Below are 26015 nucleotides of genomic sequence, written 5' to 3' on the forward strand. Positions count from 1 at the left end.
TCTCACCGCTGGCTCAGGCCGCAGGCCCATGCAAGTGATGGTCATAAACCGCGCTGGCTGTGCCATTCCGGGTCGGACGTATAAAGAAGTTGAGTCCTCAATAGCGTGTACCGCCCAGCTCAGATCCTCGCGCCTCAAACCGAGCATGCCATCCGACATACGCACCGAGGAGGTATTCCGCTTCTTCCCAGGAGAACAGGAAGGCTTGCCCCTCAGCGCATTTGCCCGCATCAACATCAAACGCTATTCACGAGAAGGGGCCATCTTCCACGAGTGGCTCCGCGTCTTTCTTGCCCCGATCTTGGCCCAGCTCGACCAGCCCGTCGAGGATCTCGTAGCCGATTTCGAGCACACGCGCGCCGTCCTCCGCTTCTCGCAAGAGTTCCTCAGCTTCCGCAGGGTGGTCCTGACCCAGTTCCGCCTCCCGAAGAGTCTCGTCGATAACTTTGACGAGCACGAGGGCTTGACCGTCGAGGGTGTGGGGCGCTTCTATCTGGCGTACTACCGGGCGCACGAGGCGCGCAAGTCGCCGGCGGAAGAGGACTCGCACCATGGCGCTGCCGGTCCGTCGCCCGCCTTCCAACGTCTCATCGAGAACTGGTTTGTCTCATCAGGCCTGAGCATGGCCACTGTGCGTGAGCAATTCGTCGGCGAGGCCTTCGCGGGTATGCTGCGCGCGCTCGCGCCCCGTCATGTGATAGAACAAGCCGAAGGCGAGCGCTACTGGGGGCTTTTCAAGAGGGGGCTGGCGAGATATCTTCAGGTGGATGATCAGGACTGGGTGAGTGGATCAGCGTTATATTGCTCCTGCCCTCAACGGTCTCTAATCCTTTCTCTCGTACAGGCAAACTTCCGTGAATTCGGGGAGTGGCATTTCCGCTTCCTCTTCGTCCACAACCTCCTCGACCGCAAGTCTCCTCGGGCGACGCTCGAGTCGCTTCGCCCAATCCGCGATCCCGTCACGTTGGGTGGAGCTTTGGCAGTCGGCCCGGTGAGTTCTGGGACAACATACAACTCGGGACGCACCACTGACTGACCTCTTCCCGCACAGCCGCATACTCAGAATACCTTGTCACGCAAGAGGCGCGCGGTATTGCTGGCGGAGACGGTGATCACGCTACTATACCACGTCCTCCACGTATCGGACGATCGCTCGGATGCCGCCGCCGAGCTGGCGATATGCGTCTTTGCGGGGATGCGTCATTTCATATGAGCGGTAGCATAGGCATTCGTATGGACGGTAGCAGATGCATTCGTATGAGCGGTAGCGTAGGCAGCATTCGAATAGAAGAATGGTAGTATAATCATCGCCTATAGCAAAATGTCAGAACTTGAGCGTCGTGGCCAGGTGGTAACAGCGCACGAATATCGTAGTGAATGGGATTGGTCCTAGTAGATATTTGTAGAATTGGGGATGGGAGGCAGTGCGCGCAGCGAAAACCGCTTTTGTTGTCCACCTGGGTCCATTGCACGCTTTGTTGTCAATTCTTGGTCGTCTTTCGTTTGCCACGGTAGGGCGGATGCATTCATCAGATTGATGTGTTGACCGTCACGGACAGCAGCCTGAGCGCTTAGACGACTACCGAAAGCAATTGTCAGTTCAAGTTACGATGCTTCCTACTCAATCGCCCCGAAACTAGGTCGACAAGAATTCGCTGGCCGGCCTGCGAATGCTTATGACCGCGGCATCAAAAAACATGCACGTTGTTGTTTGTAGCGTTGATCATAAACACGGACCACCGCCGGATTTGGCGCCCGGACATAGCGAAGAATGGACATACGCCTCGAATGCCATAATCTTATAAGACGAGACGTTGAGCTTTCCTGAATATCTCCATAAGCCACAATTCTCTCCGACAAAGAGTCCGACCCGCTCACCATGCCCGCTCTCATTCGCTCCGAAGCCTCCACCAGCCCATGCAACGAGTTCCGGTCCTTCAGGCTGAGCTTCGAAGCTAAGGAGAATGCGCGCAAGTACGGCAAGGACTCCGGCCTCTTTATTCAGTGGTTCTGCGCCTTAGTCCAGCCCTGCGCCGAGTGGCTCCTGCACCCGCGAAACTTCAAGTTCAGCGACAACGAAGTGCGCGAGGTGCTGGTCTTCTCCCAAGAGTGGCTCGCCCTCCTCGACTTTAGCAAGGAGTTTGCATTGAGAACCGAGGAGCAGCGGGAAGTGTTGTATGGGTACAAGTGCGACATTCCAGCGGCGCTTGGCGGGTACTGGGGAGCTTTCCATGCCGCGTGGGAACTGTGCCCAGAGCGTCGTGTCAAGGACTCGCCGTACAACTTTTCGAAGCTCGACATCCGGGCGCTCGGCTACGTGCGGAAGTGGTTCAACGACGCGGGATTGCCGCTGAGCGACATGTGCCAGATGTTCGAGGATTTGCCGTCGGAGGTCATACAAGAGCGGTACCAGTATCTCTTCGACACCAAGGGTCGGAAAAACGAGCCGGATACGAGACGGTACTGGAGCATATTCCTCGCGGGCTTGGCGAGATGTCTGGTACGGGAAAGCCTGAACATGGTGAGTGGGATTTTTGAACCCAAGTGCGAGGACGTTGCTCACCGAGCCCATTATAGTCCGGTCACAAACCGTATGAGCGGCAGGAGCGCTTCCGGGTCTTTGTTCCCATCGCGCGCGAGCGTCTCAGCTGGCTGGAGTGTATCAAGGATCCTGTTACTTTCGGAGGAGCGATGGCTTTGAAGGAGGTGCGTCGATGATTCCGTACGGGGGACTGGTCAATCCCGTATTCGTACATGAGACTAACCTCATCATTCAGCCCGCCACGTTCCACAACGGCTCTCCCTCGGATCGAGAGGCGTACATCGTCAGGAACATGCTGGCGATATGCAGCTACGTGCTCACGGACTTGTGTATGGCGGAGTCTTCGGCGGAGCAGGCGATTTGTATGTTCATTGAGACGCATCGTCCAAAAAATTAGTACCGTAGAAGATCATACTCATTGTCCAATGCCTGAAGAACATCAACCTGAGAGAGAAGTGGGAATACACGAAGCCATAGATTGATCGCAACACCCCAGCGTAGATTACTTGACTGTCAGCAAGCCGAGCACGAGCACACCTGTGATACAGATACCAAAGGGACCTATATCTTTGGGTTTGCTATAATGACCAACACGTTTGTACCAGATTCACTGAGAAAGCCCGAGGCAAGGCGATGGATGTTGGCTTCAAGCGCGAACGGCAATTGCCGAGCTGCGGCTCGCAAAACCCGGCCCGTCGGCGCCCGCGCGTTCGATTCTTGCTTCTGACCATTCCCTTGCGCAACTCGCTGCATCCCGCTCGGCTCTTGTGCTTATCTGCTTCGGCATAGCCTCTGTGACTTCTTCTCCTTCTCTAAGCCGTTCCAGTCCTTATTCGAAAATAGCCATCCTCAGGAAATCGACAAACATGGCGTGGCGAAATGCAACTCGAGGGCTACCTGCGATGGCGCTGTTGCGCGAAACCTCCTTTCAGTCGCTCGAGATAGCAAAAGGCGAGCTTGTTGCACCTTTCTCACCAATGTCTTCGACGGTTCTGATGATAGCGCGCGATTGCTGCTTGGCTCGTCTCGTTCGATTGGTGCGCTCCTCGACAGTTCCCATGCCTTTCCAGCTACCTACACAATCACCTCTCGCCTCGCCGAGTCGAAAGTAAACTTCTCTGTGTCGCGATCACAAAGTGGTCAATACCAGCGTTGATCTGCGATATCAGTTCTCTGGTTTGTGCGCCTCTTGATACGAGCGCCATTGTGGTCACAGTTTGCCCAGTATGAAGGCTTTTCGCGGTACGCGTCGGAGTTCATCTACGTGCTATGCCTCTCTATAAGCGTTATATAGGGGAAGCGCGTCCTGGAAGCTGCTAATTTTTCATGTCCATCCTCACACGCCCCGAGGATGTCTTCTCCCTTTTCCCCTGCCAGGCGCACCCTTCTCAGTCGGCCATACTGAGCGCGGAAGCATTCGCTGACCTCGATATCTTCGGCCGTGGTCACGCCATTATCAACGAGTGGTTCCGCGCCTGGATTGAGCCCGCGGTCCAGGATATCCAGGCGCCCGTTCGGGGCGACGCCGTGACATTTCAGCGCACGGCGGAACTACTCAATTTCATGCAGCACTTCCTGCAGTTCCGCACCGTCGCCCTTCGCCAGCTCGCGATGACGCAGGCTGACATCGATCACTTCCGCGCGCGCGAGGCAGCGCTGCTCGACCAACTTGGGTCGTACTGGGCGGTTTTCTATCACCTCTTGGAGAGGGCTACTCTCCCGATTCCTAGCGCCCTGGACAGGACTGCCAAGCGTTCTCTCAAGACTCAGACCGAGTACAGAAACAGCCTTGTCGCCGAATGGTTCTTCGACGTCGGGCTGGATCTGGATGCTACTAAGGGTGTTTTCGATCGCGACGCATTCCAGGATCTCAAGCGCAAGGTCTCGAGGCACTACAGCACCGACCGAACCGTCGGAGGATGGGACAAGAGGCGCTTTTGGTTTATCTTCTCGACCGGGCTCACGAAGTTCATCACTATGGGCGAAAAGTACTGGGTCAGTAAGACGACGCCTACATAGCTTTTTCCCCTCGCGCTGAACTGAGATATCTCCAGAATTACCTCGTCGGCTTCGACGGGTGGACGTCGCGCTTCACGTTGTTCAATAGGGCTTTGATGCACGAGGGCCCTCTCGATGCGGTGATTCCTTCTCTGCGTTGCATTCACGACCCTATCACGTTGGGTGGCGCGTTTGCGGTCGGAGCGGTGAGTGATGCTGTTCGCGAGCCCTTCAATTTTCTGACGCGTGGTCGTATAGGGCCATAGATCTAACGAGCTGTCGAAGGAGGTCCGCTCGCAGTGCCTTGGGAGAACTATGGTTCTCATCATCGCCCATTCCCTTCGTGCTCTTTCCGAGGGGTTGAATTCTTGCGCAGTGCAGGCAGTTTCCGCCTTTTTTGCGATGAGTCGCCCTGGTCTCTTCGGTTCACTTGAGTAGATTGGGATGTCCCCCAGGCAACCTGCCCTTCAATTGGGCAGACGAAGGCGATTTGTGCCCATCTGAACGTGTCACCGGTATTTTGTGGCGACTATTCTCTCTGCAATCTGATGAACGGATTTTTCAATCTTATACGAGGATATCGCATTATGAGGCAGCTCTCGATGCCGCACGCTCCGGTAACAAACGCTCTGAAAACTGGGTAAGTGATTGCGGGTCCAGAAGCCGGCGGCAAATCCCGAAGGATGGCTGGCGGTGGCCGAATATCCATCACGTGTTCGAGCCTGACCTCCGCACACATCCGACATCGTATGCACTTTGGCTCGCTACACAAAGATGAACAAAACACGGAATATTTCTCTCGGGTATATCATTCCAGGCCTGCTCTTCGATGCAATGACCTCATTGGTCCTGCGAGGAGGTTTTTGTTGTCTGCCACACTTACCATCCCATCGAGCTCGTCGAGCGAGAGGCGGCACAGGTCGCTTTCTGCTCCCTCCGGCTCCAGATTCTGTTCCCTCCGGAGTCTGAAGCTCTGCTTCGCGTCCCGTGCTGCTACTCTCGGGAAGTCCATCACTGCTCGCCAACAAACGCGCACAAGCCTCATATGCGCCATTCATCCTCCGACCGCCCTTCGGTGTCTGCATGCGACAAACCTTTGCGTTCTCATCACTGTAGCACATTCATGGCCGATATCTCCGGGACGCCTGCTGCTCCGGATGTCGTAGCATGCATGCCCGACTCCAAGGGAGTTTTTGTTCGGGTTGTGAGTCTCCGACGTCGACCTTTGACCGTCATCCGTCGGGCTCAGCAGGGGCCTGTCAAGCAGATGCCAAGGCTTTACAATATACGAGGACCCATTCAAGACACGAGGAACTCTCTCATACGCGACAAGATGAAGCCCCGACGAGCTTTGTGAAGGCATGCAACATGGTGTGTATGTTTCTTCTATGTTTTGTCCTCCGCATGGATTGCGGTTATATATTGGGAGCGCGATTGTACAACTCACCCATCCTCAGCCCAGCGCACCTCATCACCCATCGCAGCACGATGTCGTACAATCTCGTCCAACCCGTCGCCGCCTTCTGCACACTCCCTATGCAACCGCACCCGACGGTGCCAGTAGCGCTCGACGCTGCTGCCTCCGCCGCGGTTATGGACGCCTGGAAACCAGCGCTGAGATACCGGGCGGATTTTGCCCTGAAGCCATCCGGAAAGCTCAGTCCAGTCGTCTACAGCCCCACGAACACTATATACTGCCTCATCGCCGCTAAAACTCACGAAAACTTTATCACCGCGGCGCGCGACTTCCTCCTCCCTCGCGTCGACGGCAGACACTACACCCCCGCCGACCGCGCGAACTTGTCGCGCTTTGCCGACATCGTGCTCTACTTCGCCGACTGCGCCGGCATCTACTGGGAGATGGCCTTCAACAACGGGGAGACTTGGACGGACGGCGGCGAGACGGCGCTGGAGACCTCGCAGTACTTCAAAGACTACGTGTCGGGGCGGTGGGCTGAAGATATCGAGCGATTCTTCCGTGCGCGGGGCCTCGATGCGCGCGCTGTGCAGGGCGCGCTCACGGCCTGCGTGCCTGCCGGCCAGGATAGCCAGCTGTACCAGGATATTTTCTACTCTGGCGTGGTACGCGCGCTTAGGAGTCCGCAGCCCGAATATGTGAGTCCGCGTGCAAGATGGGCGCTCCCGCCTCCCCGCCTCCCCGCCTCCCCGCCTCCCCGCCTGCCTGCCTCCTCGCCCCCCACCTTCGCTTGCCCTCCATCCCTCTCATCTGACTCTTGACCTCGCAGAAACACATCCAGAACCACCCTTACACGCACACGCGCTTCACGTTCTTCAGTGCGCTGCTGAGAGACAGTTCCTCGAACCTGCGATCCGCCGCTCTCCAGCGCATCCGCGACCCCGTCACGCTTGGTGGTGCTTTCGGCGCGCGCGCGGTACGTTGTGGTTTTTCATTTGATTAGATGCGCTAGCTGACGTTGTATTTTTTTTGCTTCCCGCGTTCTGCGTGTCTCTCGCGTTTTGCTTTGTCTCTGGCGTTTTGCTTTGTCTCTCGCGTTTTGCTTTGTCTCTCGCGTTTTGCTTTGTCTCTCGCGGTCTGCGTGTCTCTCGCGTTTTACTCCCTCACCTGCATCCCCAAACCATTCACTCCACCCATCCACAGCCCTACAGAAGCACGAATATCGACGCCAACACTCGCGCAAACTATCTCATGCGGGACGTCACCGCCATCATCCGGTATGCCCTCGAAGATCTACCGCAGCCTTTGGGCGCGACTCTCCCCGAGCCTTCTGAGCGCAGGGCAGAGCAGGCGATCGCGACGTACCTCGGCATGCCGAGGCTATAGAGTCCAAACCACTGTGAGGCAGACTCTATACTGCTGTAAGGCAGAATCTACACCGGTGGAGTCTGACGGACAGCGGTATGTCGTAGCCCACGTCGCAGAGGGCGATTCTTGTGACAGTAGTAGTCTTTATTAGTTTAGTGTTAGGGATCCGATCTTATTCTGAGCTACTTATCCGGATCGCATCCACTGGCCATCGCCCACTGGATGTCACTCGACGCGCGCGACGGCAAGAAAGTAGGACAATCTCAGACCTAGGGTCGCTCCCTTACTCTGCCTAGTAGGGTCCGTGTCGAGGGCGAGGCGGCGCATCGATGAGGGAAGAACAGCGAAAGGCGTTCAATGCACTATGTAGTAAGCTTCCATCGGAGTGACAAAGCCTTCACCCGTGCTTTCTTCCATCGTCGCACCCTTTTTTCCGTCCGCCCTCTTCTCTCATCTCCAACAGACTCGCGTTCGAGAGAGAGGCTGCGCTTGCGCAAGAGGCGGCGGTCACGCACAGAGGGACGGCAGGGACGCACCAAGCGCAGATTGCGGCGGAGGAGGAGAGAAGGACATGGAAATGTGGCGTGGAGAGAGTAAAGCGCGAAGTGCGCGGAAGAGCGCAATAGCGTGCTCGGAAGAGCGCAATAGCGTGCTCGGAAGAGCGCAATAGCGTGCGCAGAAGAGCGCGGTAGCAGCGTACAGAAGAGCGCGAACAAGACGCCGCGCGGACGATGCGGTTGGCTCTGGGGGTTTCGACAGCAATCGAAGGAGAGCTTCGACAGCAATCGAAGGAGAGCTTGAAAGCAATGGAAGGGGAGGTTCGAAACCAAGCAGAGGAGCGAGCCAAACATCTGTCGTCCGGGAAGCTAACCATCCCCGACGAACCATGTCAGTGCAACGGTCCAGCTCATGACCGTCGGAATTAAGAGCACGTTCTCGCGCACCACGCGCCGCGTCGGTCCCGCGCGTACTTACGCACGATCATGTGATGGGTTGAACTTCGACGCGTTCTCCTTTGATTGGGCTTCTGCACACAGTCCCTGATCACCCCTTCGTCCCGAATCTCAGCTTCTTTGTGTCACGATTCTCAGATTCCCTTCGTCCCGAATCTCAGGTACCCCTTCGCCCCGTCTCTCTCGCGAACGAGCGGAAGACCAAACGATTGATTCGACGAAATCCAGTGATGATGTACATGATGCGCCACTCCCTCCACTCCCCTCACCCACTCGCCCCCCACCCGCGCCTACAACCCCTTCACTCCCTCCTCGCGCCTACAACCCCACTCTTCCCCTTCACCCACTCTTCCCCCACGCCTTCCCCTTCACCCCCTTCACCCACTCTCCCCCTTCTCTCCCACCCCACGCCCCCCAATATAAAAAAACCACAAACCACCCTCCCTCACGTCCTCCACCTCCCCCTCCCCATCCACTCTCACCCCTGCCACTCCTTCCAAACTCCACCCCTCAACCTACGTCCTCCAAATCCTCAACAACCGCCCCTCCGTCACGATCCGCGTCCTGCACAGCGGGCACTCGCGCGTCGAGCGCATGATGAGCGACGCGCAGGGGGCGCAGAGCGCGAGGTGGCTGGGGGTGGGGGGTGGTTAGTGGGTTGTGTGAGGGGGTTTAAAATTTGAGGAAGGGGGGGCAAGCGTAAGCGAGCAGAAGTGGGGTGGGTGGGTTAGTGGGTGGGTTAGTGGGTTAGTGGGTGGGTCAGTGGGTAGAGGGGGGTTGGACAAGGAAGGGGCGAGGGGGGGGAGGGGGAAGTACAAGGAGGGGAGGGGGGTGGTTTGGTAGAGGGTAAGGGTGGTTAGTAAGTTGGTAAAGGGGGAAAGAAGAGGGAGGGGGTGGATGGGAGGGGGGGGCGGCGGCGGAGGGAAGGGGGTATAAGAGGAGGAGGGGTAAGGGTTGGAGTGGGCGAAGAGATGAGGCGAGGGGCGAGGGCATGAGGGCGAAGAGGAAACGGCAACGAGATGACAGTGAAGACAGAGGGGGAGAGATAACAGAGACGGCAGCTCGCACTCACCCGCAGTCCACGATCGCCAGCACCGCGTCCTCGTCCTGGCACACGACGCACAGCCCGGGGCGGTCCGCGTATGAGGTGGCCGCCGACGTCCGGCCCGAGGAGGTGGCCGCCGACGTCCGGCCCGCGTAGGAGGTCGCGGGGGAGGGTCTGGCTGCTGAGGCGGAGGGTTTAGGTGGCGACGAGGAAGAGGGATTCGGTGATGAAGGGGCAGGAGGCGGCGAGGAAGAGGGATTCGGTGGTGACGTCGTTGCCGGCGGAGGCACCGAGTCCGCCACGGACATGGGAGGCACCGAAGCAGGCGGCCCGTAGTCGGCAGGCGCCGCGCTGCCCTCCGCTGCTTCCTCCCGTCGCGGCGAGGGCGCCCTCGGTTCTTCCGGCGCCGTGGAAGCCGTCGGATGCACATTATCGTACGCCTCCCACTCCCCCCTCTCCGCCGCCTCCTGCATCTCCCTCACCTCCCTCGCCCGCCGCTCCTCCCCAACCAGCGCTTTCACCTTCAAGACTAGGTCGGCTTTCTCCAGAACTTGGCCCAGCGGGACGTGGTTCGTGCGGAGGATCTGGGAAGGGGGGAGGGGGTTAGCGCTCGCGCGGGAATTGGCGAATGATGTTAGCGCTCGCGCGGGAATGGACGCGGAAAATGGGGCGAAAAAAAAGAACCCAAAAAACACGCACCCCTTTCAGGTTGTGTACCGACAGCTTGTTGATGTCATCTTCTGGCATGTCTACGAGTTCTTCGAGTGTCGGAGGTGGCGGTGGCGTGGGCGGGCGCGTGGTTTGCGGTGGGGGCGGGGGTGGTCTTTGCGAGGGGCCTGGCAAGGAAGGTCAGCAATGGCGGGACGGAGGAAGGTCAGTTATACAATAGCGTGAACGAGGGTAAGGAAGGTCAGTAATGGCGGACGATGGTGCCCCCGACCGCGTAGGGAGCGAGCAGAAGAGGGGGCGCAGAGCAGAAGAGGGTGCGCAGAGCAGAAGAGGGGGCGCAGAGAAGGAGCACGAAAGACGAAGGGGGAAGGGAGCACGAAAGACGAACGGGCGCGCACGCGAAAGACGAACGGGCGCGCGCGAAAGACGAAGAACAACAAAACGTACCTCCTCCTCCCCTCTCCGACGTACCTCCGCCACCTGATCGTTGTGAGGGTCCACCCGGCCTCGACTGCGGCGGCGGCGGGTGCGGCGGTCTCTGCCCCGCTTGTGGTGGTGCGCCGGGCGGTGGGGCGTATTGTTGATATTGGGGGGCGTACCCTTGTTGGTATCCACCACCTGGCGACGGCTGGTACGGAGGTCTTGAACCCGTAGAGTCCTGAGATCTCGAACCCGTAGGGGGAGGCGGCCCATCCGGCGCCAAATCCGGCCTCGCGAACTCGGGTCGTGTCTCGCGCGGCGGCTGCGCGGGGGGTGGCGGTCCTTTGGGATGGTCAGTATAGTCGTGACAGAAACGAGGGGTGTCAGTGGGGATGAACGTATTTTGGGAGGGAGGAGGTGGGCATAGTCAATAACGACACAAACTCCATACTCACCCTCCGCCCGCGTACTAAACAACCCCCGCGGCTTCGCATTATCGGGATGCTTCGGGACCGAGTGCCGGCGGTAGAAGCGCTGGGGAGGGCGTGTTAGCGTGCTGTGGGAAGGGTGTGGAGGGAGAGGAGGGGGGTGAGGAGGGGTAGGGGTGAGAGGGGGGGAAGGGGCAAAGGGAGAAGGGGTAGGGAGGGGAAGAGGAAAAGAGGCGAGGGGTTAGGGAGCGGCGAGGGGGAAGAGGAGGACGTCAGAAGCGCTTCTGAGCCCGGAATCCTCATGGGAGGGGGTGGGCGTGTGCGGGGAGGTGTGAGACTGGGCGAGGGGGGGGGTGCGGCGAAGGGGGGAGGGGTTAGGGGGAGAAGGGGACGGGAGAAGGGGAGGAGGGTGGGAGAAGGGGTGAGGGGTAAGGAGGGGTGAGGGGTAAGGAGGGGTGAGGGGGGTTAGGGGTGAGGGGGAGAGGAGTAGTGGAGAAGGGGAAGGGAGAAGGGAGAAGGAGGTGAGACTGGGCGAGGGGGGAGAGGGATGAGACTGGGCGAGGGGGGAGGGATGAGGGTTAGGAGGTGGATGGGGGGGAGGGTGGGAGGTGAGGTTGGTGGGAGAAGGAGGGAGCAAGGCGAAGGAGAAGGGGAGGGGTGAGGGGAAAGGGGAGGTGGGAAGGGGGGGAAGGAGAAGCAAAAAGAAGGGACGCGAGAGAGAAGGGGGGTGCGAAAACGACCAGGAGGGACGGGGCGCAAAAGACGGCACACGGAAATACAAGGAGCGCCCACGCACCTCGTTCTCGAGCGGGAGGCAGCCGTTTTGGCCCTAGAGTGGAGGGGGATGTTAGCGAGTGTCAAAGGAGGGTATGGGAAAAGGAGAGGGAGGGAAGGGGGAGGGGAGGAGGAGAGGGAAGAGCGAAAGAGGGATGGAGGACTAGGGGGAGTCAGTGATCGTGTGAAGGGGTCGGCGGGCGAGTGAAGGGACGGGGGACCGTCATCCAAAAAACGCTCGCCCCTCTCTATTCCCCCCTCCCCCCTCCACTCCACCACCGCCCTCAACTCCCTCTTCTTTCGCCCCTCTCTCCCCCACCCAACCACCCCACCCAAACTCCCCAAAAAACCCCGCACTCTCGCACTGAACAACCCACATTCTCCCACTCACCCTCACCCCCACCACAGCCCTCACCATCTCCTCCTTCTCGACGGCCAGCTGCGCGGCGCGGATGCCGTAGGCGGTGACGTAGCCTGGGTAGGGGGATTGTGAGTAAGGGGCGGGTTTGTGTGTTAGTTAAAGGGGGAGGGGTTAGTAAGGGGCGGATGAACAAGTGAGTAAGGGGAAGGTGACTAAACGGGCGGCTTTCATTCATCGCTCCGCGAAGCGATGGTGTGTGTGTGGGGGGGGGGGGTGGTTCGTTGGTGTTTTCCAATTTGTTACGAGTGCGCAAAGACAAGGACAATGACAAGTAAAGCACGATAATGTTAGTTTACAAAAAAGGAGCACAAAACTCACGCTTCAACTTCGCGAGCGGCATCTGTCGGAGGGAGGAGGGCGGGGTGGCGGTTACTGGGGGGGGGACGTCAGTGAGGGGTGGGGGGAGCGCGTTCGCAAGGACGCAAGCGCGTTCGAAGAAAGTACGCAATCGCGTTCGAAGAAAGTACGCAAGCGCGTTCGAACGAAGGCTCTATGTAAGGCAAGGGCGGGAGGGCGAAGAAGAGAGGGGGGCGAAGAAGATTGGGGGGAAGGGGAAGGGGGGCAGAGGAGGAGATGTGGGAGAGAGATGTGGAGTGGGATGTGCGAACGAGGCGACGCCAAGCGCGACCAAAACAACGTCGGGTGCGTGCGACCAAACCAACGTCGGGCAAGGGGGAGAATCAAACAACGTCGGGCGAGGGGCGGCGGTCCATCCCCCTCCTTCCATCCCCCTTCGTCAACCAGATCAAACCATCACAGAAAACTCACTATTCAGCATCTCGATGCAGAACGCGCACACGGGGGCGGGGTCGTAGCCCGCGTTGGTGCCGGATCTGGGGTGGGTGGGTGAGTTAGGGATTCGCGCGTAAGTTCGGGATTCGCGCGTAAGTCAGCGAGCTCTCCTTCGTCTAGGTCTAGATAGGTGGGAAGGGAGGAGGGAGGGAGAGAAAGAGGGATGAGGGAGAAGGGAGGGAAAGGAAGGAGGCGCGCCATGAGAAGACGACGGAAGGACACCCCCTCACGTAGCAGAACGCCCACGCGCCCCTCCACGCCCAACAGCACGCGCGCCCCTTCCCCCCACACAAAAAAAACCAACCACGCACCTCGTCTCCCTGGGCATCAACGCTTGATAGTCGGAGCAGGAGTGGCAGTAGGAGTAGCCGCAGTGGTTGCAGCGGCGGGCGCGGGTGAAGATGATGTTGAATTCCTGGGGGAGGAGGATAGGGGAGGTGGAAGAGGATAGGCGGAGGGTGTGGGAGGGGGGATGGGAGGAGGGGGGTAGGGGGGATGGGCGAGCAGGAGGATGGTGGTGGTGGGAAGAGGGTGGAGAGGATGAGCGGGTGGGGGAAGTGTGGCGCGGGAAGTGAGTGGGGGGTGTGGCGATGGGGATGAGGGAAAGGGGAAGAGGATCGGAAGCGCGGGAGAGGGTATCAGAGGCGCGGGGAAGAGGATGAAAGGCGGGCGAGAGCGAGAAACAAAGGTCAGTCAAGGCTGGGCGACGAGAAAGGGAGGTGGACGCACCTTGTTACATTTCCTGCACGCGATCTCGGCGCGGCCTGTGTCGCTGGGCGGGGGCGGGGGCCCGCTGAGGAGCGGCATGCCGCGCGGGGGGTTCATGGTGGGCGAGGGTTTGTGTGGCGCGTTGAAGGGGGGCGGTTGAGAGTGGTGGTGGTGGAAGATGAGGGATGGCGGGTAGTGTGGCGGTGGTTGAAGGAAGTACGCTGGAGGTGCCGATCGCAGGGCTACTTGAGTGATGTTGAACGCGATAGTGAGAGGAGGGTTGGGCGCCCGCACGATGGTCGCGAGTGGCTGCCAATGGAGTAGCGATGAAGAGGCGCGTCGAGTGAGATGTGTGCGTGTAGATGGTGATGATGTGTGGCGTGTAGACGGCGATGAGCGCGTAGGGCGCAGGTTGCGATCTCTGAATCTAGGCTGACGATGTTTGGCGCGGCGCGTCCCTGTGTGCCGCAGCGGTCAAGAAGCGCACCACACTCTACGACGCCCAGCAGCGGAGGAGAAGAGCAAGGCAGTCGTCAGAAGGCACGGTCACTGTCAGCGCCGATGAGGCGGCCCTGCTGACTCAGACAATTGACGGCAAGCACGCCAAGAGCGGGGGTTCGGTCCGGGGTTGCGAGCCTCGTGTGCTGATGGAATCGGGCAGCTTGCTTCCCGCCATGTCGGTGCCGCCCTGGACCTTCTCTTCCCGACCTGCCAAACGCCCGGCGGCCACCCAGTCTGGTCTGACAGACCACAGTCAAGCATACGCCTGCCGCTTGTCGTGTTGGCTTGGAGCCGCGGTCATCTGCGATGTGCGCTCTTGTAAGCGCCCATCCCATGCCAATTGCCCGATCGTGCCCCATCCTGCCGTTACTCCACGCGCTTCCGAGAACAGTCCTTTAGACGTGCAGATCGACGTATATGCTCCTCGTTGGCATTATCACTTCACGCTCGTCCGGGTGTGTCGTCCCTCGTCGTTACTTACCTTCAGCTTTCCTTCTCCTCCTTTCCCCGCCCCTCACAATCTCATACTCCCCCCCTCGCATCCTCATACTCCCCGCCTCGCATTCTCATATTCCTCCCCCACCTCTTCTTCGACTCCCTTTACTTCGTATGTCCTGTCCTCCACTTCATCAGTTCTCACTTCCACTCTATCCTCCCATTTCCGTATCTTTTCTCGCACCCTTCCCCGCTTTTCTAATCCCCAACCCCCTTTTCTCCTTGCCTGCATTACCAATCCCATTCCTCCTTCCCCGCTTTTCCGATCCCCACTCCTCCTTCACCACCTCGCCACCTCTGCATACCCATCCCTCGTCCTATCGCACCTTCATAACTCATCTCTACAGCCAGGCCCAGCGGAGCGATTAGTCCCGCTAATACACTCCCAAGCGATCCACGCTAATACGCTCCCAGGGCATCCTCGCTGATACCCCCCCCCCCCCCAAGCGATCCTCGTCGTTGCGCTCCTGTGAGATCCTCGTGTGCGCTCCCCGTGGGCAGGAGGGAGCAGGAGGGAGTCGCTATGAGTGACGCTATGGGGCAATGGGCGTGAGATCTTCAAAGAGAACATGAGACCTTCATTTCCCTTCCTCCTCCCATTCCCCTTCCTTCCTCTCTTCCGCCCTCCCTTCCTACCCTCTCTGTCCTAGGGTCGTTATGGGGGACGCTATGGGGGAATGGGAGTGAGATCTTCAAAGGGGGCGTGAGACCCTCAAGTCCCTTCCTCTTCTCTCCTCCCTCCCTTCCTCTTCTCTTCTCTCTCCTCCCTCCCTTCCTCTTCTCTTCTCCCTCCCCCCTCCCCTTCCTCTTCTCTTCTCCCTCCCCCCTCCCTTCCTCTTCTCTCCTCTTTCCCTTCCCTTCCTTTGTCGTCTCTTCCCTCCTTCCTCCTCTCTCTCCGCCCTCCCTTCCTCTCCACCGCTACTCTCATCCGCGCGATGGGCGTGTGGTGCCTCTGTCCTGTCCTGTCCTGTCCTGTCCTGTCCTCTTGTCCTGTTATAAATCTGACGCCTTGAGCTACCTCTCCCGCGTCGTACGCATCGGGCTACCTTCCGCGTCGCACGCATCGGGCTATCCTGTCCTCCCGCATCGTACGCATCGGGCTGTTCAGCGGAAGGGGGCCACGTCATCCTATTTTTCTTCCTGCCCCCAACCTTCTTCCCCCCCAACCTTCTCGCCACCCCCACCCTTCTCACCACCACCCTTACCGCGGTCAGGCCCCTCCCGCGCGCTAGCCACCACCCTTCTCACCACCCTTGCCAGCGCCACCACCGAGCGCGGCCAGGCTCATCCCCGCATCTTCGCCAGTGGACTGCTGATGTGGGAGTCCGAGCGCGGGGGGCCGATGTAGGGACCGCACAGTGCGATTCTGAGGGAGGAAGGGAGGGGGGCCGGCCAATCAAGGGACCGCGGGTGGCCGATGTAGGGAGCCTGAGCGCGGGGGCGGATGTGGGGAAAGCGGGCGGGAGGGGATTGGTGGATGAGGGGGGGAGGAAGGTGAGGTGAGCCGGGGAAGGGTAGGGTGAGGGGGCCATATCCTATCGGAGGGTGGGACGCGCGGCTTCTACCAGAAGGGGGGAATGCGCGCCATTCGACCGCGAAGACGCGCGCGTCCGCCGCCTGCGAAGGCGAGTGCACTCGAGCGGGGCGAGCAGTCGCTCGTCACGCGTCGGAGGGGGTGCTCCTGTACATGTCGAGGAAGGGCGCTGGTCGAGTTGATGAAGGGTGCCGCTCGACCCGCGAGCGAATATGCTGCTCCGTCAGGCAGTCGCTTTGTTACCTTGTCAGGGTGCCGCTTTTTTTACCCCGTCAGGGAGCCGCTTTTTTTACCCCGTCAGGGAGCCGCTACTCGACCTCACTCAGTCGGCTCATTGCTATTCACATTCTGTTGCCAACAATCGCTGTTGTTAGCGCTCTCGCTGTCGTCGACGCTCCCTCCACCCATCCTCTCGCTGATGTCGACGCCCCCCCCCCTCCCCTTCTCGCTATTGTCCACATTCCCCCTCCCTTCTCGCTGATGCCGACGCTCCCTCAACCCATCCTGTCGCCGTCGTCGTCGGCCCCCCCTCTAGCTATTGTCGGTGCTCTACCCTCCTGGCTGTTGTCGGGGCTCCGCCCTCTTGCTGGCGCTCTCCCCCCATGAACGACCTTGATTTCTCCCGCGGAGAAAAGGGGCGGCGCATTCGTATCAGGGTGGCGCATGCAGATCAAGGAGGGAGTGCCGACGCGGACCTCGGCCGCACGAGGGGGGTATCCCGTCGACTCGAGGAGGATATTTCGTCGACTCGAGGAGGGTGACCCGTCGACTCGAGGAGGGTGACCCGTCGACTCGAGGAGGGTATCCCGTCGACTCGAGGAGGGTATCCCGTCGAGTCGAGGCGGAGGAGAGGCTGGATCTGAGGCCGGGGTGTGTACGGGCGGAGGAAGGGATGTGTACGGGCGAAGGATGGGGCGTGGGCGGGCGGAGAAGGAGGTCCGGACCTCGACAGAGGGGCGTGCTCGACTTGGAGGAGACGGCTACGACCCTTGAAGGCTTTAAGGAGAAGGCTACGGCCCTTTAAGGAAAAGGCTACGACCCTTTGAGGAGACAACTACGACCTTTAAAAGAGACAAGTCCAACCCTTTCAGGAGGCGGCTACGACCCTTTTTCAGAGAAGGCTCTGACCCGGGAGACGCGCCCGACTCGGGAGACGACGCGCCCGACTCGGGGGACGACGCGCGCGACCTCACCATCGCTCCTGTCCCCAGACGGTCCGAGAGCTGGATGCTTGACTGGGATGAGAGGCGGGCGGTGCTCGACTGGGAAGGGAGGCGGGCGGTGCTCGACTGGGATGGGAGGCGGGTGGTGCTCGACCGGGAAGGGAGGCGGGTGGTGCTCGACTGGGAGGGGAGGCGGGCGGTGCTCGACCGGGAAGGGAGATGCACAGTGCTTGACTAAGAAAGGAAGCGGACGGGTTGGACGCGAGAGGTCGACCGCGTCTGCAAAGCAGACCTGAGAGGTCGACCTTATCGGCACGACAGACCTCAGACAAACAAAGGACGGTCGTCGTTGATCGGCACGGACGCGTGGACGCTGTAGACCAGCACGGACGCCCGGACGCTGTTGCACGGGAAGGGACGCGGGCGAAGTGGGCGGCATCTGAGGAGGTGGGCGGCGTCTGAGGAGGTGGGCGGCGTCCGAGGAGGTGGGCGGCGTCCGAGGAGGCGGCCGGGGCCAGCTCGACGTCGTCGTCATCGTCATGGAAGCCCTGACCGGAACTGCCGCCACTCCTGGCCTGAACTTCCGCCACTCGCGCGGCCTACGAGCGGCTACGCTGGTCCCGGGAAGGCGCGCTTCTGGCTCGAGGGGACTGAGGACGAGGCGCGAGGGGACCCGAGAAGGAGGCGCGAGGGTCACGGTACGAGTCGTGCTCGCCCAATCGCGGGGAATGGCGCTGGAAGCTGCATGCTTGCTCGGTGAAGCATGGTCCAGAGAACTGAGGGGGTGCGACGAACATGCGGACGAAGGGAGCGACCGATTCCATGGGCAGACGCACCGGCTCGTCTGCGCTGCGTAATACTAACTCAGAAGCACCTGGGGTGGCGCGTCGGGGGATTTCGAGATGTCGGGAGCTTCGCGAGCCAAGCAGCGGATGTGGCGGGCGCGTCGGGACCGAGAGGAGCTTCGAGATCGCGCACGGGTTCGCAGGCGGTCCTTGTGCCGCCGAGTATACCTCGCGCCTGGCGCGCCATTCGGGATCCCTGCTATCCGCGCCTGGTGCGCAGCCATTTTTTGTGCTCGATTTCGACGACGTCTCGCCTCTTTCTCTGCCGATGGGTTCTACTCGAGCACGATCTCTCTGGCCTTCACCCCGCCTTCGTCAACCTGGTCCCAACATTCATTGCTGAAACTTCATTGGGGAAGGGACGTACCCGTCGATGAAGGCGCCCGTCAGACTCTGGACGCATACGCTGCTGTTGGGTGGACAAGTCTACTGCTGCTGCTGCTGCTGGAACGATAGACCCCCCAAGACGGAGCGGTCGGGTCTCGGGGCTTGGGCACGCGCTTTGTGCAAGAGGCAGCAACCCCTGCGTCGTCGTCAGGTCAAGCCCGCAAAGCACCGTCGCAGTGAACCCTCGCGCTGTCCGACCTCACGTAAAGACTACGCGATGCAACGGGGAGCCGTTGCCCTTGCCATCCCGCCCTTGCTCGGTTTTAGAAGCGGACGGATCGAGGTGCGTATTGCGAACTCACGTGAAGCGGATGCCCCTTGACCTTGAACGAAGCTCGAGCAGGGACCGACCCGCCGCAGGAGGTGCCGTACTCTACCCACGAGAGAGCAAAGGTGCTCTATCCGAGGGATGGACGTGCATGTCGGAGGAATGCAGATCAGAGCTCAGATGGAGAGGGAGGGCCTATCACGCCAGTTCGCGCCGACAACTGCATTGCCAGCTTTGCGCGAATTCTAACAGCGCGCACAGCCCTTCTGCAGGAATCGTACAGCCACCCAGGCACTGGTTGTCAATGCTGCGCACATGAGCAAAGCGGTACTTACCTGCGTAGTATCTGCGCCGGCCTGTGTCTCGGCCGAGCGTTGGGCGCTACTGCTTGACTTCGGAGACGACTGCTAGTGGGCATGGAGGTGACACTGCTGCAGTGCATCATCGTATCACGATCTGCATAGTTGGTGATATCCCGCCCGGCCAGCGTGATGAACTGGCTGCGGATCATATCTAACCCCCCTCTAGGTGCGATGCTGTAGGTGTACTAGCATCTGCGGGATTTCTTTGAGTAATATGTATGAGCTTCGTGCAGTTTGTATCATAGCGCCGCTGTATCCCCTCGTACATGTCAGTCACAGAAGCCGACGCCGGCTGCACTGGGCTCAGTGCTTTGAAGTCATGATTTTCATGAGCGAATTCGTGGGCGAGGGCTATGGCATTTGTGGCGTATAAAGGAGCTCTCCTTCTCGATGCTACGACCAGCGTCGGATTCGCTTTCTCGTGATGTCCCACAGCACACAAAGGTCAGTTGTCAGGTTCATGCTCATTGCTTCTGCGACGAAGCTTACCCCAGCGCTATGTAGGTACCCCACCTCTCTCCAGCGTGAGAGGATGGATTCGTGGACGCACTGGCCGATTGACACGAATGTTGAGCTCCCGTGTGGTACGCTGCGCACTTGAAGACGACGCGGAGGACTAACACACATACCAGCGTCTTCGTCTTTGGACTCTCGATTCGCAAGCAGCGCCCTCGAGGCTCCGTATGAGTGGGGGAACGTAGCGTGCGCGGGCTCAGAGTCGTTGATTCCTTCCACGAGAGGGGACGGGATGGGACCCACGCTTTTCGAAGCATCAGTCATCGGTGGTACTGGTCAAGCAGAATTCCGACTCGCCAACCTTCCACAAGATCATATGTGGGACGACATGCAGCATCCAGCACATCCTGTCAGCAGGCCCCATTACCTCGCAGCGAACTTGGGACTAGCTATGGGCGGACATGGTCTGGCGAGTGTCGATACCCGCGCGTCGGTCAGCCCTCGCGCTGACCATGCGCTGGCCGGCCCTCGCGTCGGCCACGATCCAGACGGCCCACGCGATGTCGTAGGCTCAGAGAAGCGGGACATCGCGCACGACCGTCGCCGCCGCCGCCACAATGCCCCCAAGTATCGGTGTCCTTGTGGCAAGTGGCTGTCGAAGAAGAGCGGCTATGAGGGTACGTCCTTTGCGCCAGGCCTCCCTCAGTGACCTGACCGAGCGCAGACCACCTTCGCCGTCACGAGAACAAGCGCAAGTTTGCGTGTCGCCGCTGTTCCTCCCGGTTCAACACCAAGCGGGACCGCCAGAGGCACCAGAGCAGATGCCGCGCATAAGGAGCCTGAGGGAGATAACACCCTAGTGGGTGCATAGACCGCCTAGTTACTTAAATACTATTAGATTAATCTGGAAAAAGACGAGAAACTGATGTAATTTGTTTCCTAGCATATTTGTTCCATGCACGCACCAGCGACATCTCCACTCGCTGGAGAATACTGTATATTGACAGAGCAACTTTGCCGGTCCGCAACAGCAGGCGCGTCCGGTTGAGCATGATTGACATCATGGGACATTCGTATTGATGCCAAATTGAAGTGGTTGCGTCGCTAATTTTCGCTCACGTTCATCGTTCCCCTCGCTTTGGAGGCCGCGCTCGGGCCATTAGTGCGAGATGTGGTCGAAGACAAGGGCCGAGTATCCGTGGCGGATAGCGCAGACTTATTGATCGAGTAAATGCGGCCATACGCAACGATATTCCTATCGGCGGAGGTGCGGCGATCGTTGAGGGCTGGGAGTGCGCCCTGAGCGCGACGCTAAGCGAGATCAGGTCCAGGCCACGCACAAGCCTCCTGCATGTCCAAAGCCAGCTATCGGCGAGGGCAGTAGGACGACAGCTTGGTAAACAGGATTCTCGAGGTTGATTCCGCCAGTGACTTGGGACGCGTGTGTTACAGGACCCGAACCGAGTACGACGATCAGCCAGATGGCTCCCCACTGTTGCTCGACGAGTCTATTTGTGAAGGAAGGTAGACAGTTTGGCCAACAATAGCAGAGGGCGCCCGCTGAGCCAATTCCGCGAATAGTGGCCTCTGGCAGCGAGAAGTCAAGATGCACTCAGTCCTCGTACTCGACGCGCATTCGAGGTGGCATTTCGGTGCGTCCTCTACACCTCCCGTCGTATTTCCAGCTCGAGTAAATCGTGGCCCTGGATAAGAGGATGGACGTGGGCAGAAGGAAGATTCGAAGCCAGCGTCCGGCCAGATCCGGCTAGCCACGGCCCACCGGCATTTGCCGTCAGCATAATGCAGCGTCGACGATTGCCCTCATTGAGATGAGTAGACTTTGGCCCCGAACGGAAGAGCGATACGGGGAAGAATCAAGAGTAGATGCTGATTTGACCAGGGGAAGGTAAGAAGATTGGACACGTCTGTTGAGCTCGGATTCCTGGTCCTCGTGCCGTACTTCAATGTTGGTGCTCACAAATCTACCTGCTCGATACGATACTCAAAAGCTACACGACTACAGCCTCGACATGCCGAGGTACGTCGCGATCGCCTGCTCTGCCCTGCGCTCAGAAGGCTCGCGGAACCCCGCGACCAAAGGCTGTGGTAGATCCTCGAGGGCATAGCGGATAATGGCGGTGACGTCCCGCACGAGAAAGCTCGCCCTGGTTTTGGCATCGATGGTCGTGCTCCTGTAGGGCTGTGGAAGGTGGAGTGCATGGCGCGCGGGAGCGGGTGAAGGAGTAGAACGCGAGACAAACAGGGCGCGAGAGACGAGCAAAACACGCTAGAGACAAGCGGAACGCGGGAAGAAAAAAAGAGGACAACGTCAGCAAGCGTATCTGATCAAATGAAAAACCACAACGTACCGCGTGCGCGCCAAAAGCACCGCCAAGCGTGACGGGGTCGCGGATACGCTGAAGAGCGGCAGATCGCAGGTCCGCGGAACTATCTCTCAGCAGCGCGCTGAAGAAGGTGAAGCGCGTGTACAGATAAGGGTGGTTCTGGATGTGTTTCTGCGAGGTCAAGAGTCAGATGGGAGTGATGGAGGGCAGGCGAAGGTGGGGAGGCGGGGAGGCGGGGAGGCGGGGAGGCGGGAGCGCCCATCTTGCACGCGGACTCACATATTCGGGCTGCCGACTCCTAAGCGCGCGTACCACGCCAGAGTAGAAGATATCCTGGTACAGCCGGCTGTCCCGGCTGGCGTGCATGCAGGCCGCGAGTGCGCGCTGCACATCGCGCGCATCGAGGCCCCAAGCACGGAAGAATCGCTCGATTCTTCCAGCCGACCGCCCCGACACGTAGTCTTTGAAGAACTGCGAGGTCTCCAGCGCCGTCTCGCCGCCGTCCGTCCAAGTCTCCCCGTCGTTGAAGGCCATCTCCCAGTACAGTCCGGCGCGCTTGGCGAAGTAGAGAACGATGTCGGCGAAGCATGCGAAGTTCGCGCGTTCGGCGGGGTCGCCACGGTGGTCGCTGCCGTCGATGTCAGGGAGCAAATATTGGCGTGCGGCGGTGGAAAAATTCTGGAAGTTTTTCCCAAGGATGAGGCAGTAGACGGTGTTCGTGTTGCCGTAGACATCTTCGTTGATTTCTCATTGGGGCGTCAGGAGGATCTCGGCCTTTCTCTTCAGCGTGAGCTCCCAAGCGCTCATAACTGCGGCGGCGGTGGCCGCGTCAAGTGCTACTGGCGGTGTCGGGTGCGGGTGGCCGGGGAGTTGGACGAGATTGTACGACATCGTGCTGTGATGGGAGATGAGGTGCGCTGGGCTGAGTATGGTGAGTTGTACGATCGCGCTCCGAATATATAACCACAATTCATGCGATGGACAAAAGATGGAGTTGGCATATGCACCATCATGTTGTTCGTCGTGCGGCTGTTTTGTTACTTGGTCAGGACGTCTAACTCGCCTTTCATGAATGGATGAGCAAGATATGTTGAGGAATGTTTGTCGGCATCTTCACCCATTCATGTACCTGCATAGCAACATTAGCGAGAATGGCGGGTGTCTGTTAGCGCCGGACACTCGGGGCAGCAAAGAGCAGCATTCATCATCCACAAAGTACGTACCAGAGGTCCGTCAGTCCCGACGAGCACCCTCAAATCATGACAAGCAAAAGACGCCCCGCTAAGACCACAGCGTGGAAATGAACGCATGAACTCAAGTGAGGACCGGACGGTGAAGGGAGGACCGCTGAGTTTCGACCGAAGCAGCAACATAGCTGTCCGTAGAGAGACGCACATAGCCAAGTCACCTGATAAGAGCTGGCTGAGGAACTAGAGTGAGTCGAAAGCGCATCGTGCCGCGGCCGCGGCCACTTGCTCAGTGTGCATGGGCCTGATCGGCGCGAGAAACAAAAAAGCGCTTCAAGCAAGCAAAGGGGTCTTCATCGACAAAAGTGGTCTGTAACGCTTCAAGATCGCGAAAGCTCCTGGCAAAGAGAGGCTGAGCTGTGAGACTACTGGCAAAGAGTGAAGGAGCGTACGATGTGGGAGGAGGCAAGGTTCGAACGTGTGGGAGTATTTGGTTGTCCTAAGCGAACCACGTGTTCGGAATTTGCCGTAGTGTTTTACTTCCGACCTTCACGACCCCGGAAGCGTACGCTGGGCTCTCGCAAGATCAAGCGCGCGTAAAGTCGATTTGAATACCAGTGGGCGAATAGCTAACATTTGGATAGGCCGGCGTCCCCTGTGGCTGATGCACGGACTGTGGCCTCGAAATGGCCGCTCGGTGGCAGTTGCAAGACGATTTTCCATTGGGTCTCTGTAGGCATCGTATATTTTTCGACGAGCGACTACTTGGAGAAAACGCACTATAGCTGCTCGGACACAGTAAGGAATGCAGCAATTGCCTGCTCCCCCGTGCGCTCCGACGGGTATACAAGTCATGGAGGGCGAGGCTGATGATGCGCATGGGGTTTGATGTGAAGGCCTGTTCGAGTCTCCGTCGCGTGGTTGAGTTGCTTGTAGATCTGCATAGGAGGAAACAATCAGAACGAAGAAACAGCGCACCTGACCACATGTACCCCGAAGGCGTCACCCAGGGTGACGGGATCGCTGATGTTCTGCCGGGCGTTGCCCTGCATCTGCGCGTCCTTGAGGTCGTGCAGCGACTCGTTGAAGAGCTCGAATCGCCGCGCCTATCCCTCGTGCACGACCATCTGTGAGCACGACCTCGTCAGGAATGCGGGCGCGGACGCAGACGGGCAGGAGAGACGCACATACTCGTTCCTCCTCACGAACGCGCGCGTGATGCCGGAGGAGGATCTCCCAGAAGTACTGCGTGTCCGCGCCCGGGAACGTCCCCAGCGCGAGGGCGTGCTGCACAGCGTCCATGGACTGGCCCATGTCGATGAGCCACGGCGCCAGGCGCGCAAGGTAGTCCGGGTGAGCGAACTTGCGGTGGTAGAACAATTCCGAGAACGGCATATTCACGTCCTCCGCCACCGCCTCGCGCTCAAGCCAAAAGGGCATCCAGAAGCGCATGAGAAGGAACAGAGACGATTGGTGCGGCGCGTCTGGCTACGCGATGCCGAAGTTATGCAGAGACTCCGCCGCGCTAAGCGCTACGCGGATGGGCGCGGTGCTGGTCGGGTCGCTGGAGTAGTACATGATTTGACTGGGCAGCTGGGGGGGCCGGGCAGACCGGATGGCGCGCTCGAGGCTGTATTGCTGCAATTCGCAGGCGCGGACGACCAGCTCGTCAGGATCGAGCATTGGTCGAGCGGGAAACGCGCAAAAAGCCGCCGGCGTGTGCGCGCAGGACATTTGAGGCGACAGAGTGCATGGACCTCGAAGGCAGAACAAAGTCCCTTCGGCAGAATCAGAGAAGGTTTTGCATTGAAGAGTGTTATTTCTGGGTGTTGCATCCTGGCTCTGTCGAGGAGATACCAGCTGGCCTAGCTGCGCACGATGCGGGTGGAAGCAAAGTGTGGGAATTGTCCGTCCTGATTCGGCGACGCACATGCTCGGCATTTGCCGTCAGTGTTTTGATTCCGACCTCCACGACACGGGACGTTTGAATGGGATAGCCAGGCTCTCGCAAGAATTCTCGTATGGAAAATACTCTATGTTCTCACAATAAAGCTGCGCTCTTGATTTCTGGAAGAACGCGACAGGCATATGCTCTCCCCTCCCCCGCAGGGCTTACTTCACCGCAAAGTATCATGAAGGCCTCTATCGTTCTTCCTCTGCTGATACTGGCCGTTTGAATTCATGAACAGGAACTTCTGGGGCTGGTTACCTTGGGCGCACCTCTCACCCTCATAGCGCCTTCCTCCTCGCCTCTCACGCGCGCCCTCCACACTCTCGTGGTCCTCTCTCTCTACCTCACCCCTCCCCAACTCTTTCTTCCACCCCTCCCACAGGATCTGGACGCCATCAAAGGGCGGGGGGAGGGGGAGGGGGGAGGGGGAGGGGGGAGGGGGAGCCTCAGGATGCAGAGGGATGCAGAGGGAGGCGAGTAGTAACCCCAGAGGGGAGGCACGATTTACTCTGAGGGTCGAGCCGCTCGACCTTGAAGGCGGAGGCGCATTTGACCCCGACGGGGCGGCGGTTGACCCCCGAGAGGAGCCACTATCGACGTCGACGGCGGGAGCGCAGTCGGTCTCGAGGGTGGTTGCTGTCGAGCTCGACGACATAGTTTCGGCGGACGTCAAGGGCGGAGGCGCAGTCGGCCATGAGGGGGTTTTCACGAACGATGCGAGGGGAGTTTACACTCGATCTCTGTGGTGGCGGAGCGCTCGATCGAAGGACCCCACCCAAGGGGGGCGGCCGCGTCAGGCTCAGGATGAGCCGTGCTAAGCGACGGGGGCGCGGCGCCATCCTGCTGGGGGAGCGGCGCCCAATTCTGCTTGAGCAGCGGCGCGCTATTTTACCCGGTCGATCACGGCGGGGCAGTAGGGTGGATCTCGCGCTCGACACAAGGGCTAGCAGGTACATGCTTCCTGACCTCAAGGGAAGGTTCGTGCG

The 26015-nt window shown here is 59.6% G+C and overlaps 11 protein-coding genes across 11 annotated transcripts; 8 read left to right on the forward strand and 3 right to left on the reverse strand.

Annotated features, from left to right (window-relative positions):
* Positions 1 to 145: 145 nt before the first annotated feature.
* Positions 146 to 1213, forward strand: SCHCODRAFT_02663953 (uncharacterized protein; the record flags this gene model as incomplete). The annotated part of the gene is made up of 3 exons (XM_003033606.1): positions 146 to 781; positions 845 to 991; positions 1052 to 1213. 3 exons carry the CDS (start codon positions 146 to 148, stop codon positions 1211 to 1213), a joined length of 945 nt encoding a protein of 314 aa, XP_003033652.1.
* A 666-nt stretch (positions 1214 to 1879) lies between these two features.
* On the forward strand, positions 1880 to 3051 carry SCHCODRAFT_02723920 (uncharacterized protein; the record flags this gene model as incomplete). The annotated part of the gene is made up of 3 exons (XM_003033607.2): positions 1880 to 2521; positions 2578 to 2706; positions 2778 to 3051. The coding sequence occupies 3 exons, from the start codon at positions 1880 to 1882 to the stop codon at positions 2937 to 2939; spliced, it is 933 nt and encodes a 310-aa protein (XP_003033653.2). The 3' UTR covers positions 2940 to 3051.
* Positions 3052 to 3868: 817 nt separating this feature from the next.
* On the forward strand, positions 3869 to 7352 carry SCHCODRAFT_02685173 (uncharacterized protein; the record flags this gene model as incomplete). Its single annotated transcript, XM_003033608.2, has 8 exons — positions 3869 to 4537; positions 4597 to 4746; positions 4922 to 4964; positions 4996 to 5180; positions 5707 to 5744; positions 5998 to 6655; positions 6787 to 6933; positions 7161 to 7352. The coding sequence occupies 8 exons, from the start codon at positions 3869 to 3871 to the stop codon at positions 7341 to 7343; spliced, it is 2073 nt and encodes a 690-aa protein (XP_003033654.1). The 3' UTR covers positions 7344 to 7352.
* A 1402-nt stretch (positions 7353 to 8754) lies between these two features.
* Positions 8755 to 14068, reverse strand: SCHCODRAFT_02614036 (uncharacterized protein). The gene is made up of 11 exons (XM_050344637.1): positions 13557 to 14068; positions 13139 to 13242; positions 12804 to 12868; positions 12354 to 12407; positions 12006 to 12088; positions 11637 to 11669; positions 10868 to 10946; positions 10440 to 10754; positions 10023 to 10159; positions 9351 to 9907; positions 8755 to 8911 (listed from the first exon to the last, which is right to left on the reverse strand). Exons 1-11 carry the CDS (start codon positions 13650 to 13652, stop codon positions 8794 to 8796), a joined length of 1641 nt encoding a protein of 546 aa, XP_050201502.1. The 5' UTR covers positions 13653 to 14068; the 3' UTR covers positions 8755 to 8793.
* On the forward strand, positions 13918 to 15091 carry SCHCODRAFT_02183578 (uncharacterized protein). Its single transcript, XM_050342008.1, has one exon. It carries the CDS (start codon positions 14183 to 14185, stop codon positions 14957 to 14959), a length of 777 nt encoding a protein of 258 aa, XP_050201503.1. The 5' UTR covers positions 13918 to 14182; the 3' UTR covers positions 14960 to 15091.
* Positions 15092 to 16667: 1576 nt separating this feature from the next.
* Positions 16668 to 17466, forward strand: SCHCODRAFT_02492503 (uncharacterized protein; the record flags this gene model as incomplete). Its single annotated transcript, XM_003033609.1, has 2 exons — positions 16668 to 16822; positions 17181 to 17466. The coding sequence occupies 2 exons, from the start codon at positions 16668 to 16670 to the stop codon at positions 17464 to 17466; spliced, it is 441 nt and encodes a 146-aa protein (XP_003033655.1).
* A 414-nt stretch (positions 17467 to 17880) lies between these two features.
* Positions 17881 to 18531, forward strand: SCHCODRAFT_02183499 (uncharacterized protein). Its single transcript, XM_050342006.1, has one exon. It carries the CDS (start codon positions 17992 to 17994, stop codon positions 18448 to 18450), a length of 459 nt encoding a protein of 152 aa, XP_050201504.1. The 5' UTR covers positions 17881 to 17991; the 3' UTR covers positions 18451 to 18531.
* SCHCODRAFT_02183545 (uncharacterized protein) lies at positions 18109 to 19018 on the forward strand. The gene is made up of 2 exons (XM_050342007.1): positions 18109 to 18743; positions 18795 to 19018. The coding sequence occupies exons 1-2, from the start codon at positions 18447 to 18449 to the stop codon at positions 18975 to 18977; spliced, it is 480 nt and encodes a 159-aa protein (XP_050201505.1). The 5' UTR covers positions 18109 to 18446; the 3' UTR covers positions 18978 to 19018.
* A 119-nt stretch (positions 19019 to 19137) lies between these two features.
* SCHCODRAFT_02614040 (uncharacterized protein) lies at positions 19138 to 20516 on the forward strand. The gene is made up of 4 exons (XM_050344638.1): positions 19138 to 19191; positions 19257 to 19674; positions 19723 to 20223; positions 20271 to 20516. The coding sequence occupies exons 2-4, from the start codon at positions 19515 to 19517 to the stop codon at positions 20378 to 20380; spliced, it is 771 nt and encodes a 256-aa protein (XP_050201506.1). The 5' UTR covers positions 19138 to 19191; positions 19257 to 19514; the 3' UTR covers positions 20381 to 20516.
* Positions 20517 to 21521: 1005 nt separating this feature from the next.
* SCHCODRAFT_01350255 (uncharacterized protein) lies at positions 21522 to 22782 on the reverse strand (the record flags this gene model as incomplete). The annotated part of the gene is made up of 4 exons (XM_003034170.2): positions 21522 to 21746; positions 21916 to 22062; positions 22171 to 22569; positions 22702 to 22782. The coding sequence occupies 4 exons, from the start codon at positions 22780 to 22782 to the stop codon at positions 21564 to 21566; spliced, it is 810 nt and encodes a 269-aa protein (XP_003034216.1). The 3' UTR covers positions 21522 to 21563.
* An 845-nt stretch (positions 22783 to 23627) lies between these two features.
* Positions 23628 to 25684, reverse strand: SCHCODRAFT_02597323 (uncharacterized protein; the record flags this gene model as incomplete). The annotated part of the gene is made up of 9 exons (XM_003034171.1): positions 23628 to 23648; positions 23753 to 23808; positions 23859 to 24016; positions 24057 to 24184; positions 24270 to 24566; positions 24615 to 24743; positions 25009 to 25111; positions 25299 to 25414; positions 25538 to 25684. 9 exons carry the CDS (start codon positions 25682 to 25684, stop codon positions 23628 to 23630), a joined length of 1155 nt encoding a protein of 384 aa, XP_003034217.1.
* Positions 25685 to 26015: the final 331 nt, after the last annotated feature.

The sequence above is a fragment of the Schizophyllum commune genome (assembly GCF_000143185.2).
Source record: "Schizophyllum commune H4-8 unplaced genomic scaffold SCHCOscaffold_3, whole genome shotgun sequence".
Classification (NCBI taxonomy): Eukaryota; Fungi; Basidiomycota; class Agaricomycetes; order Agaricales; family Schizophyllaceae; genus Schizophyllum; species Schizophyllum commune.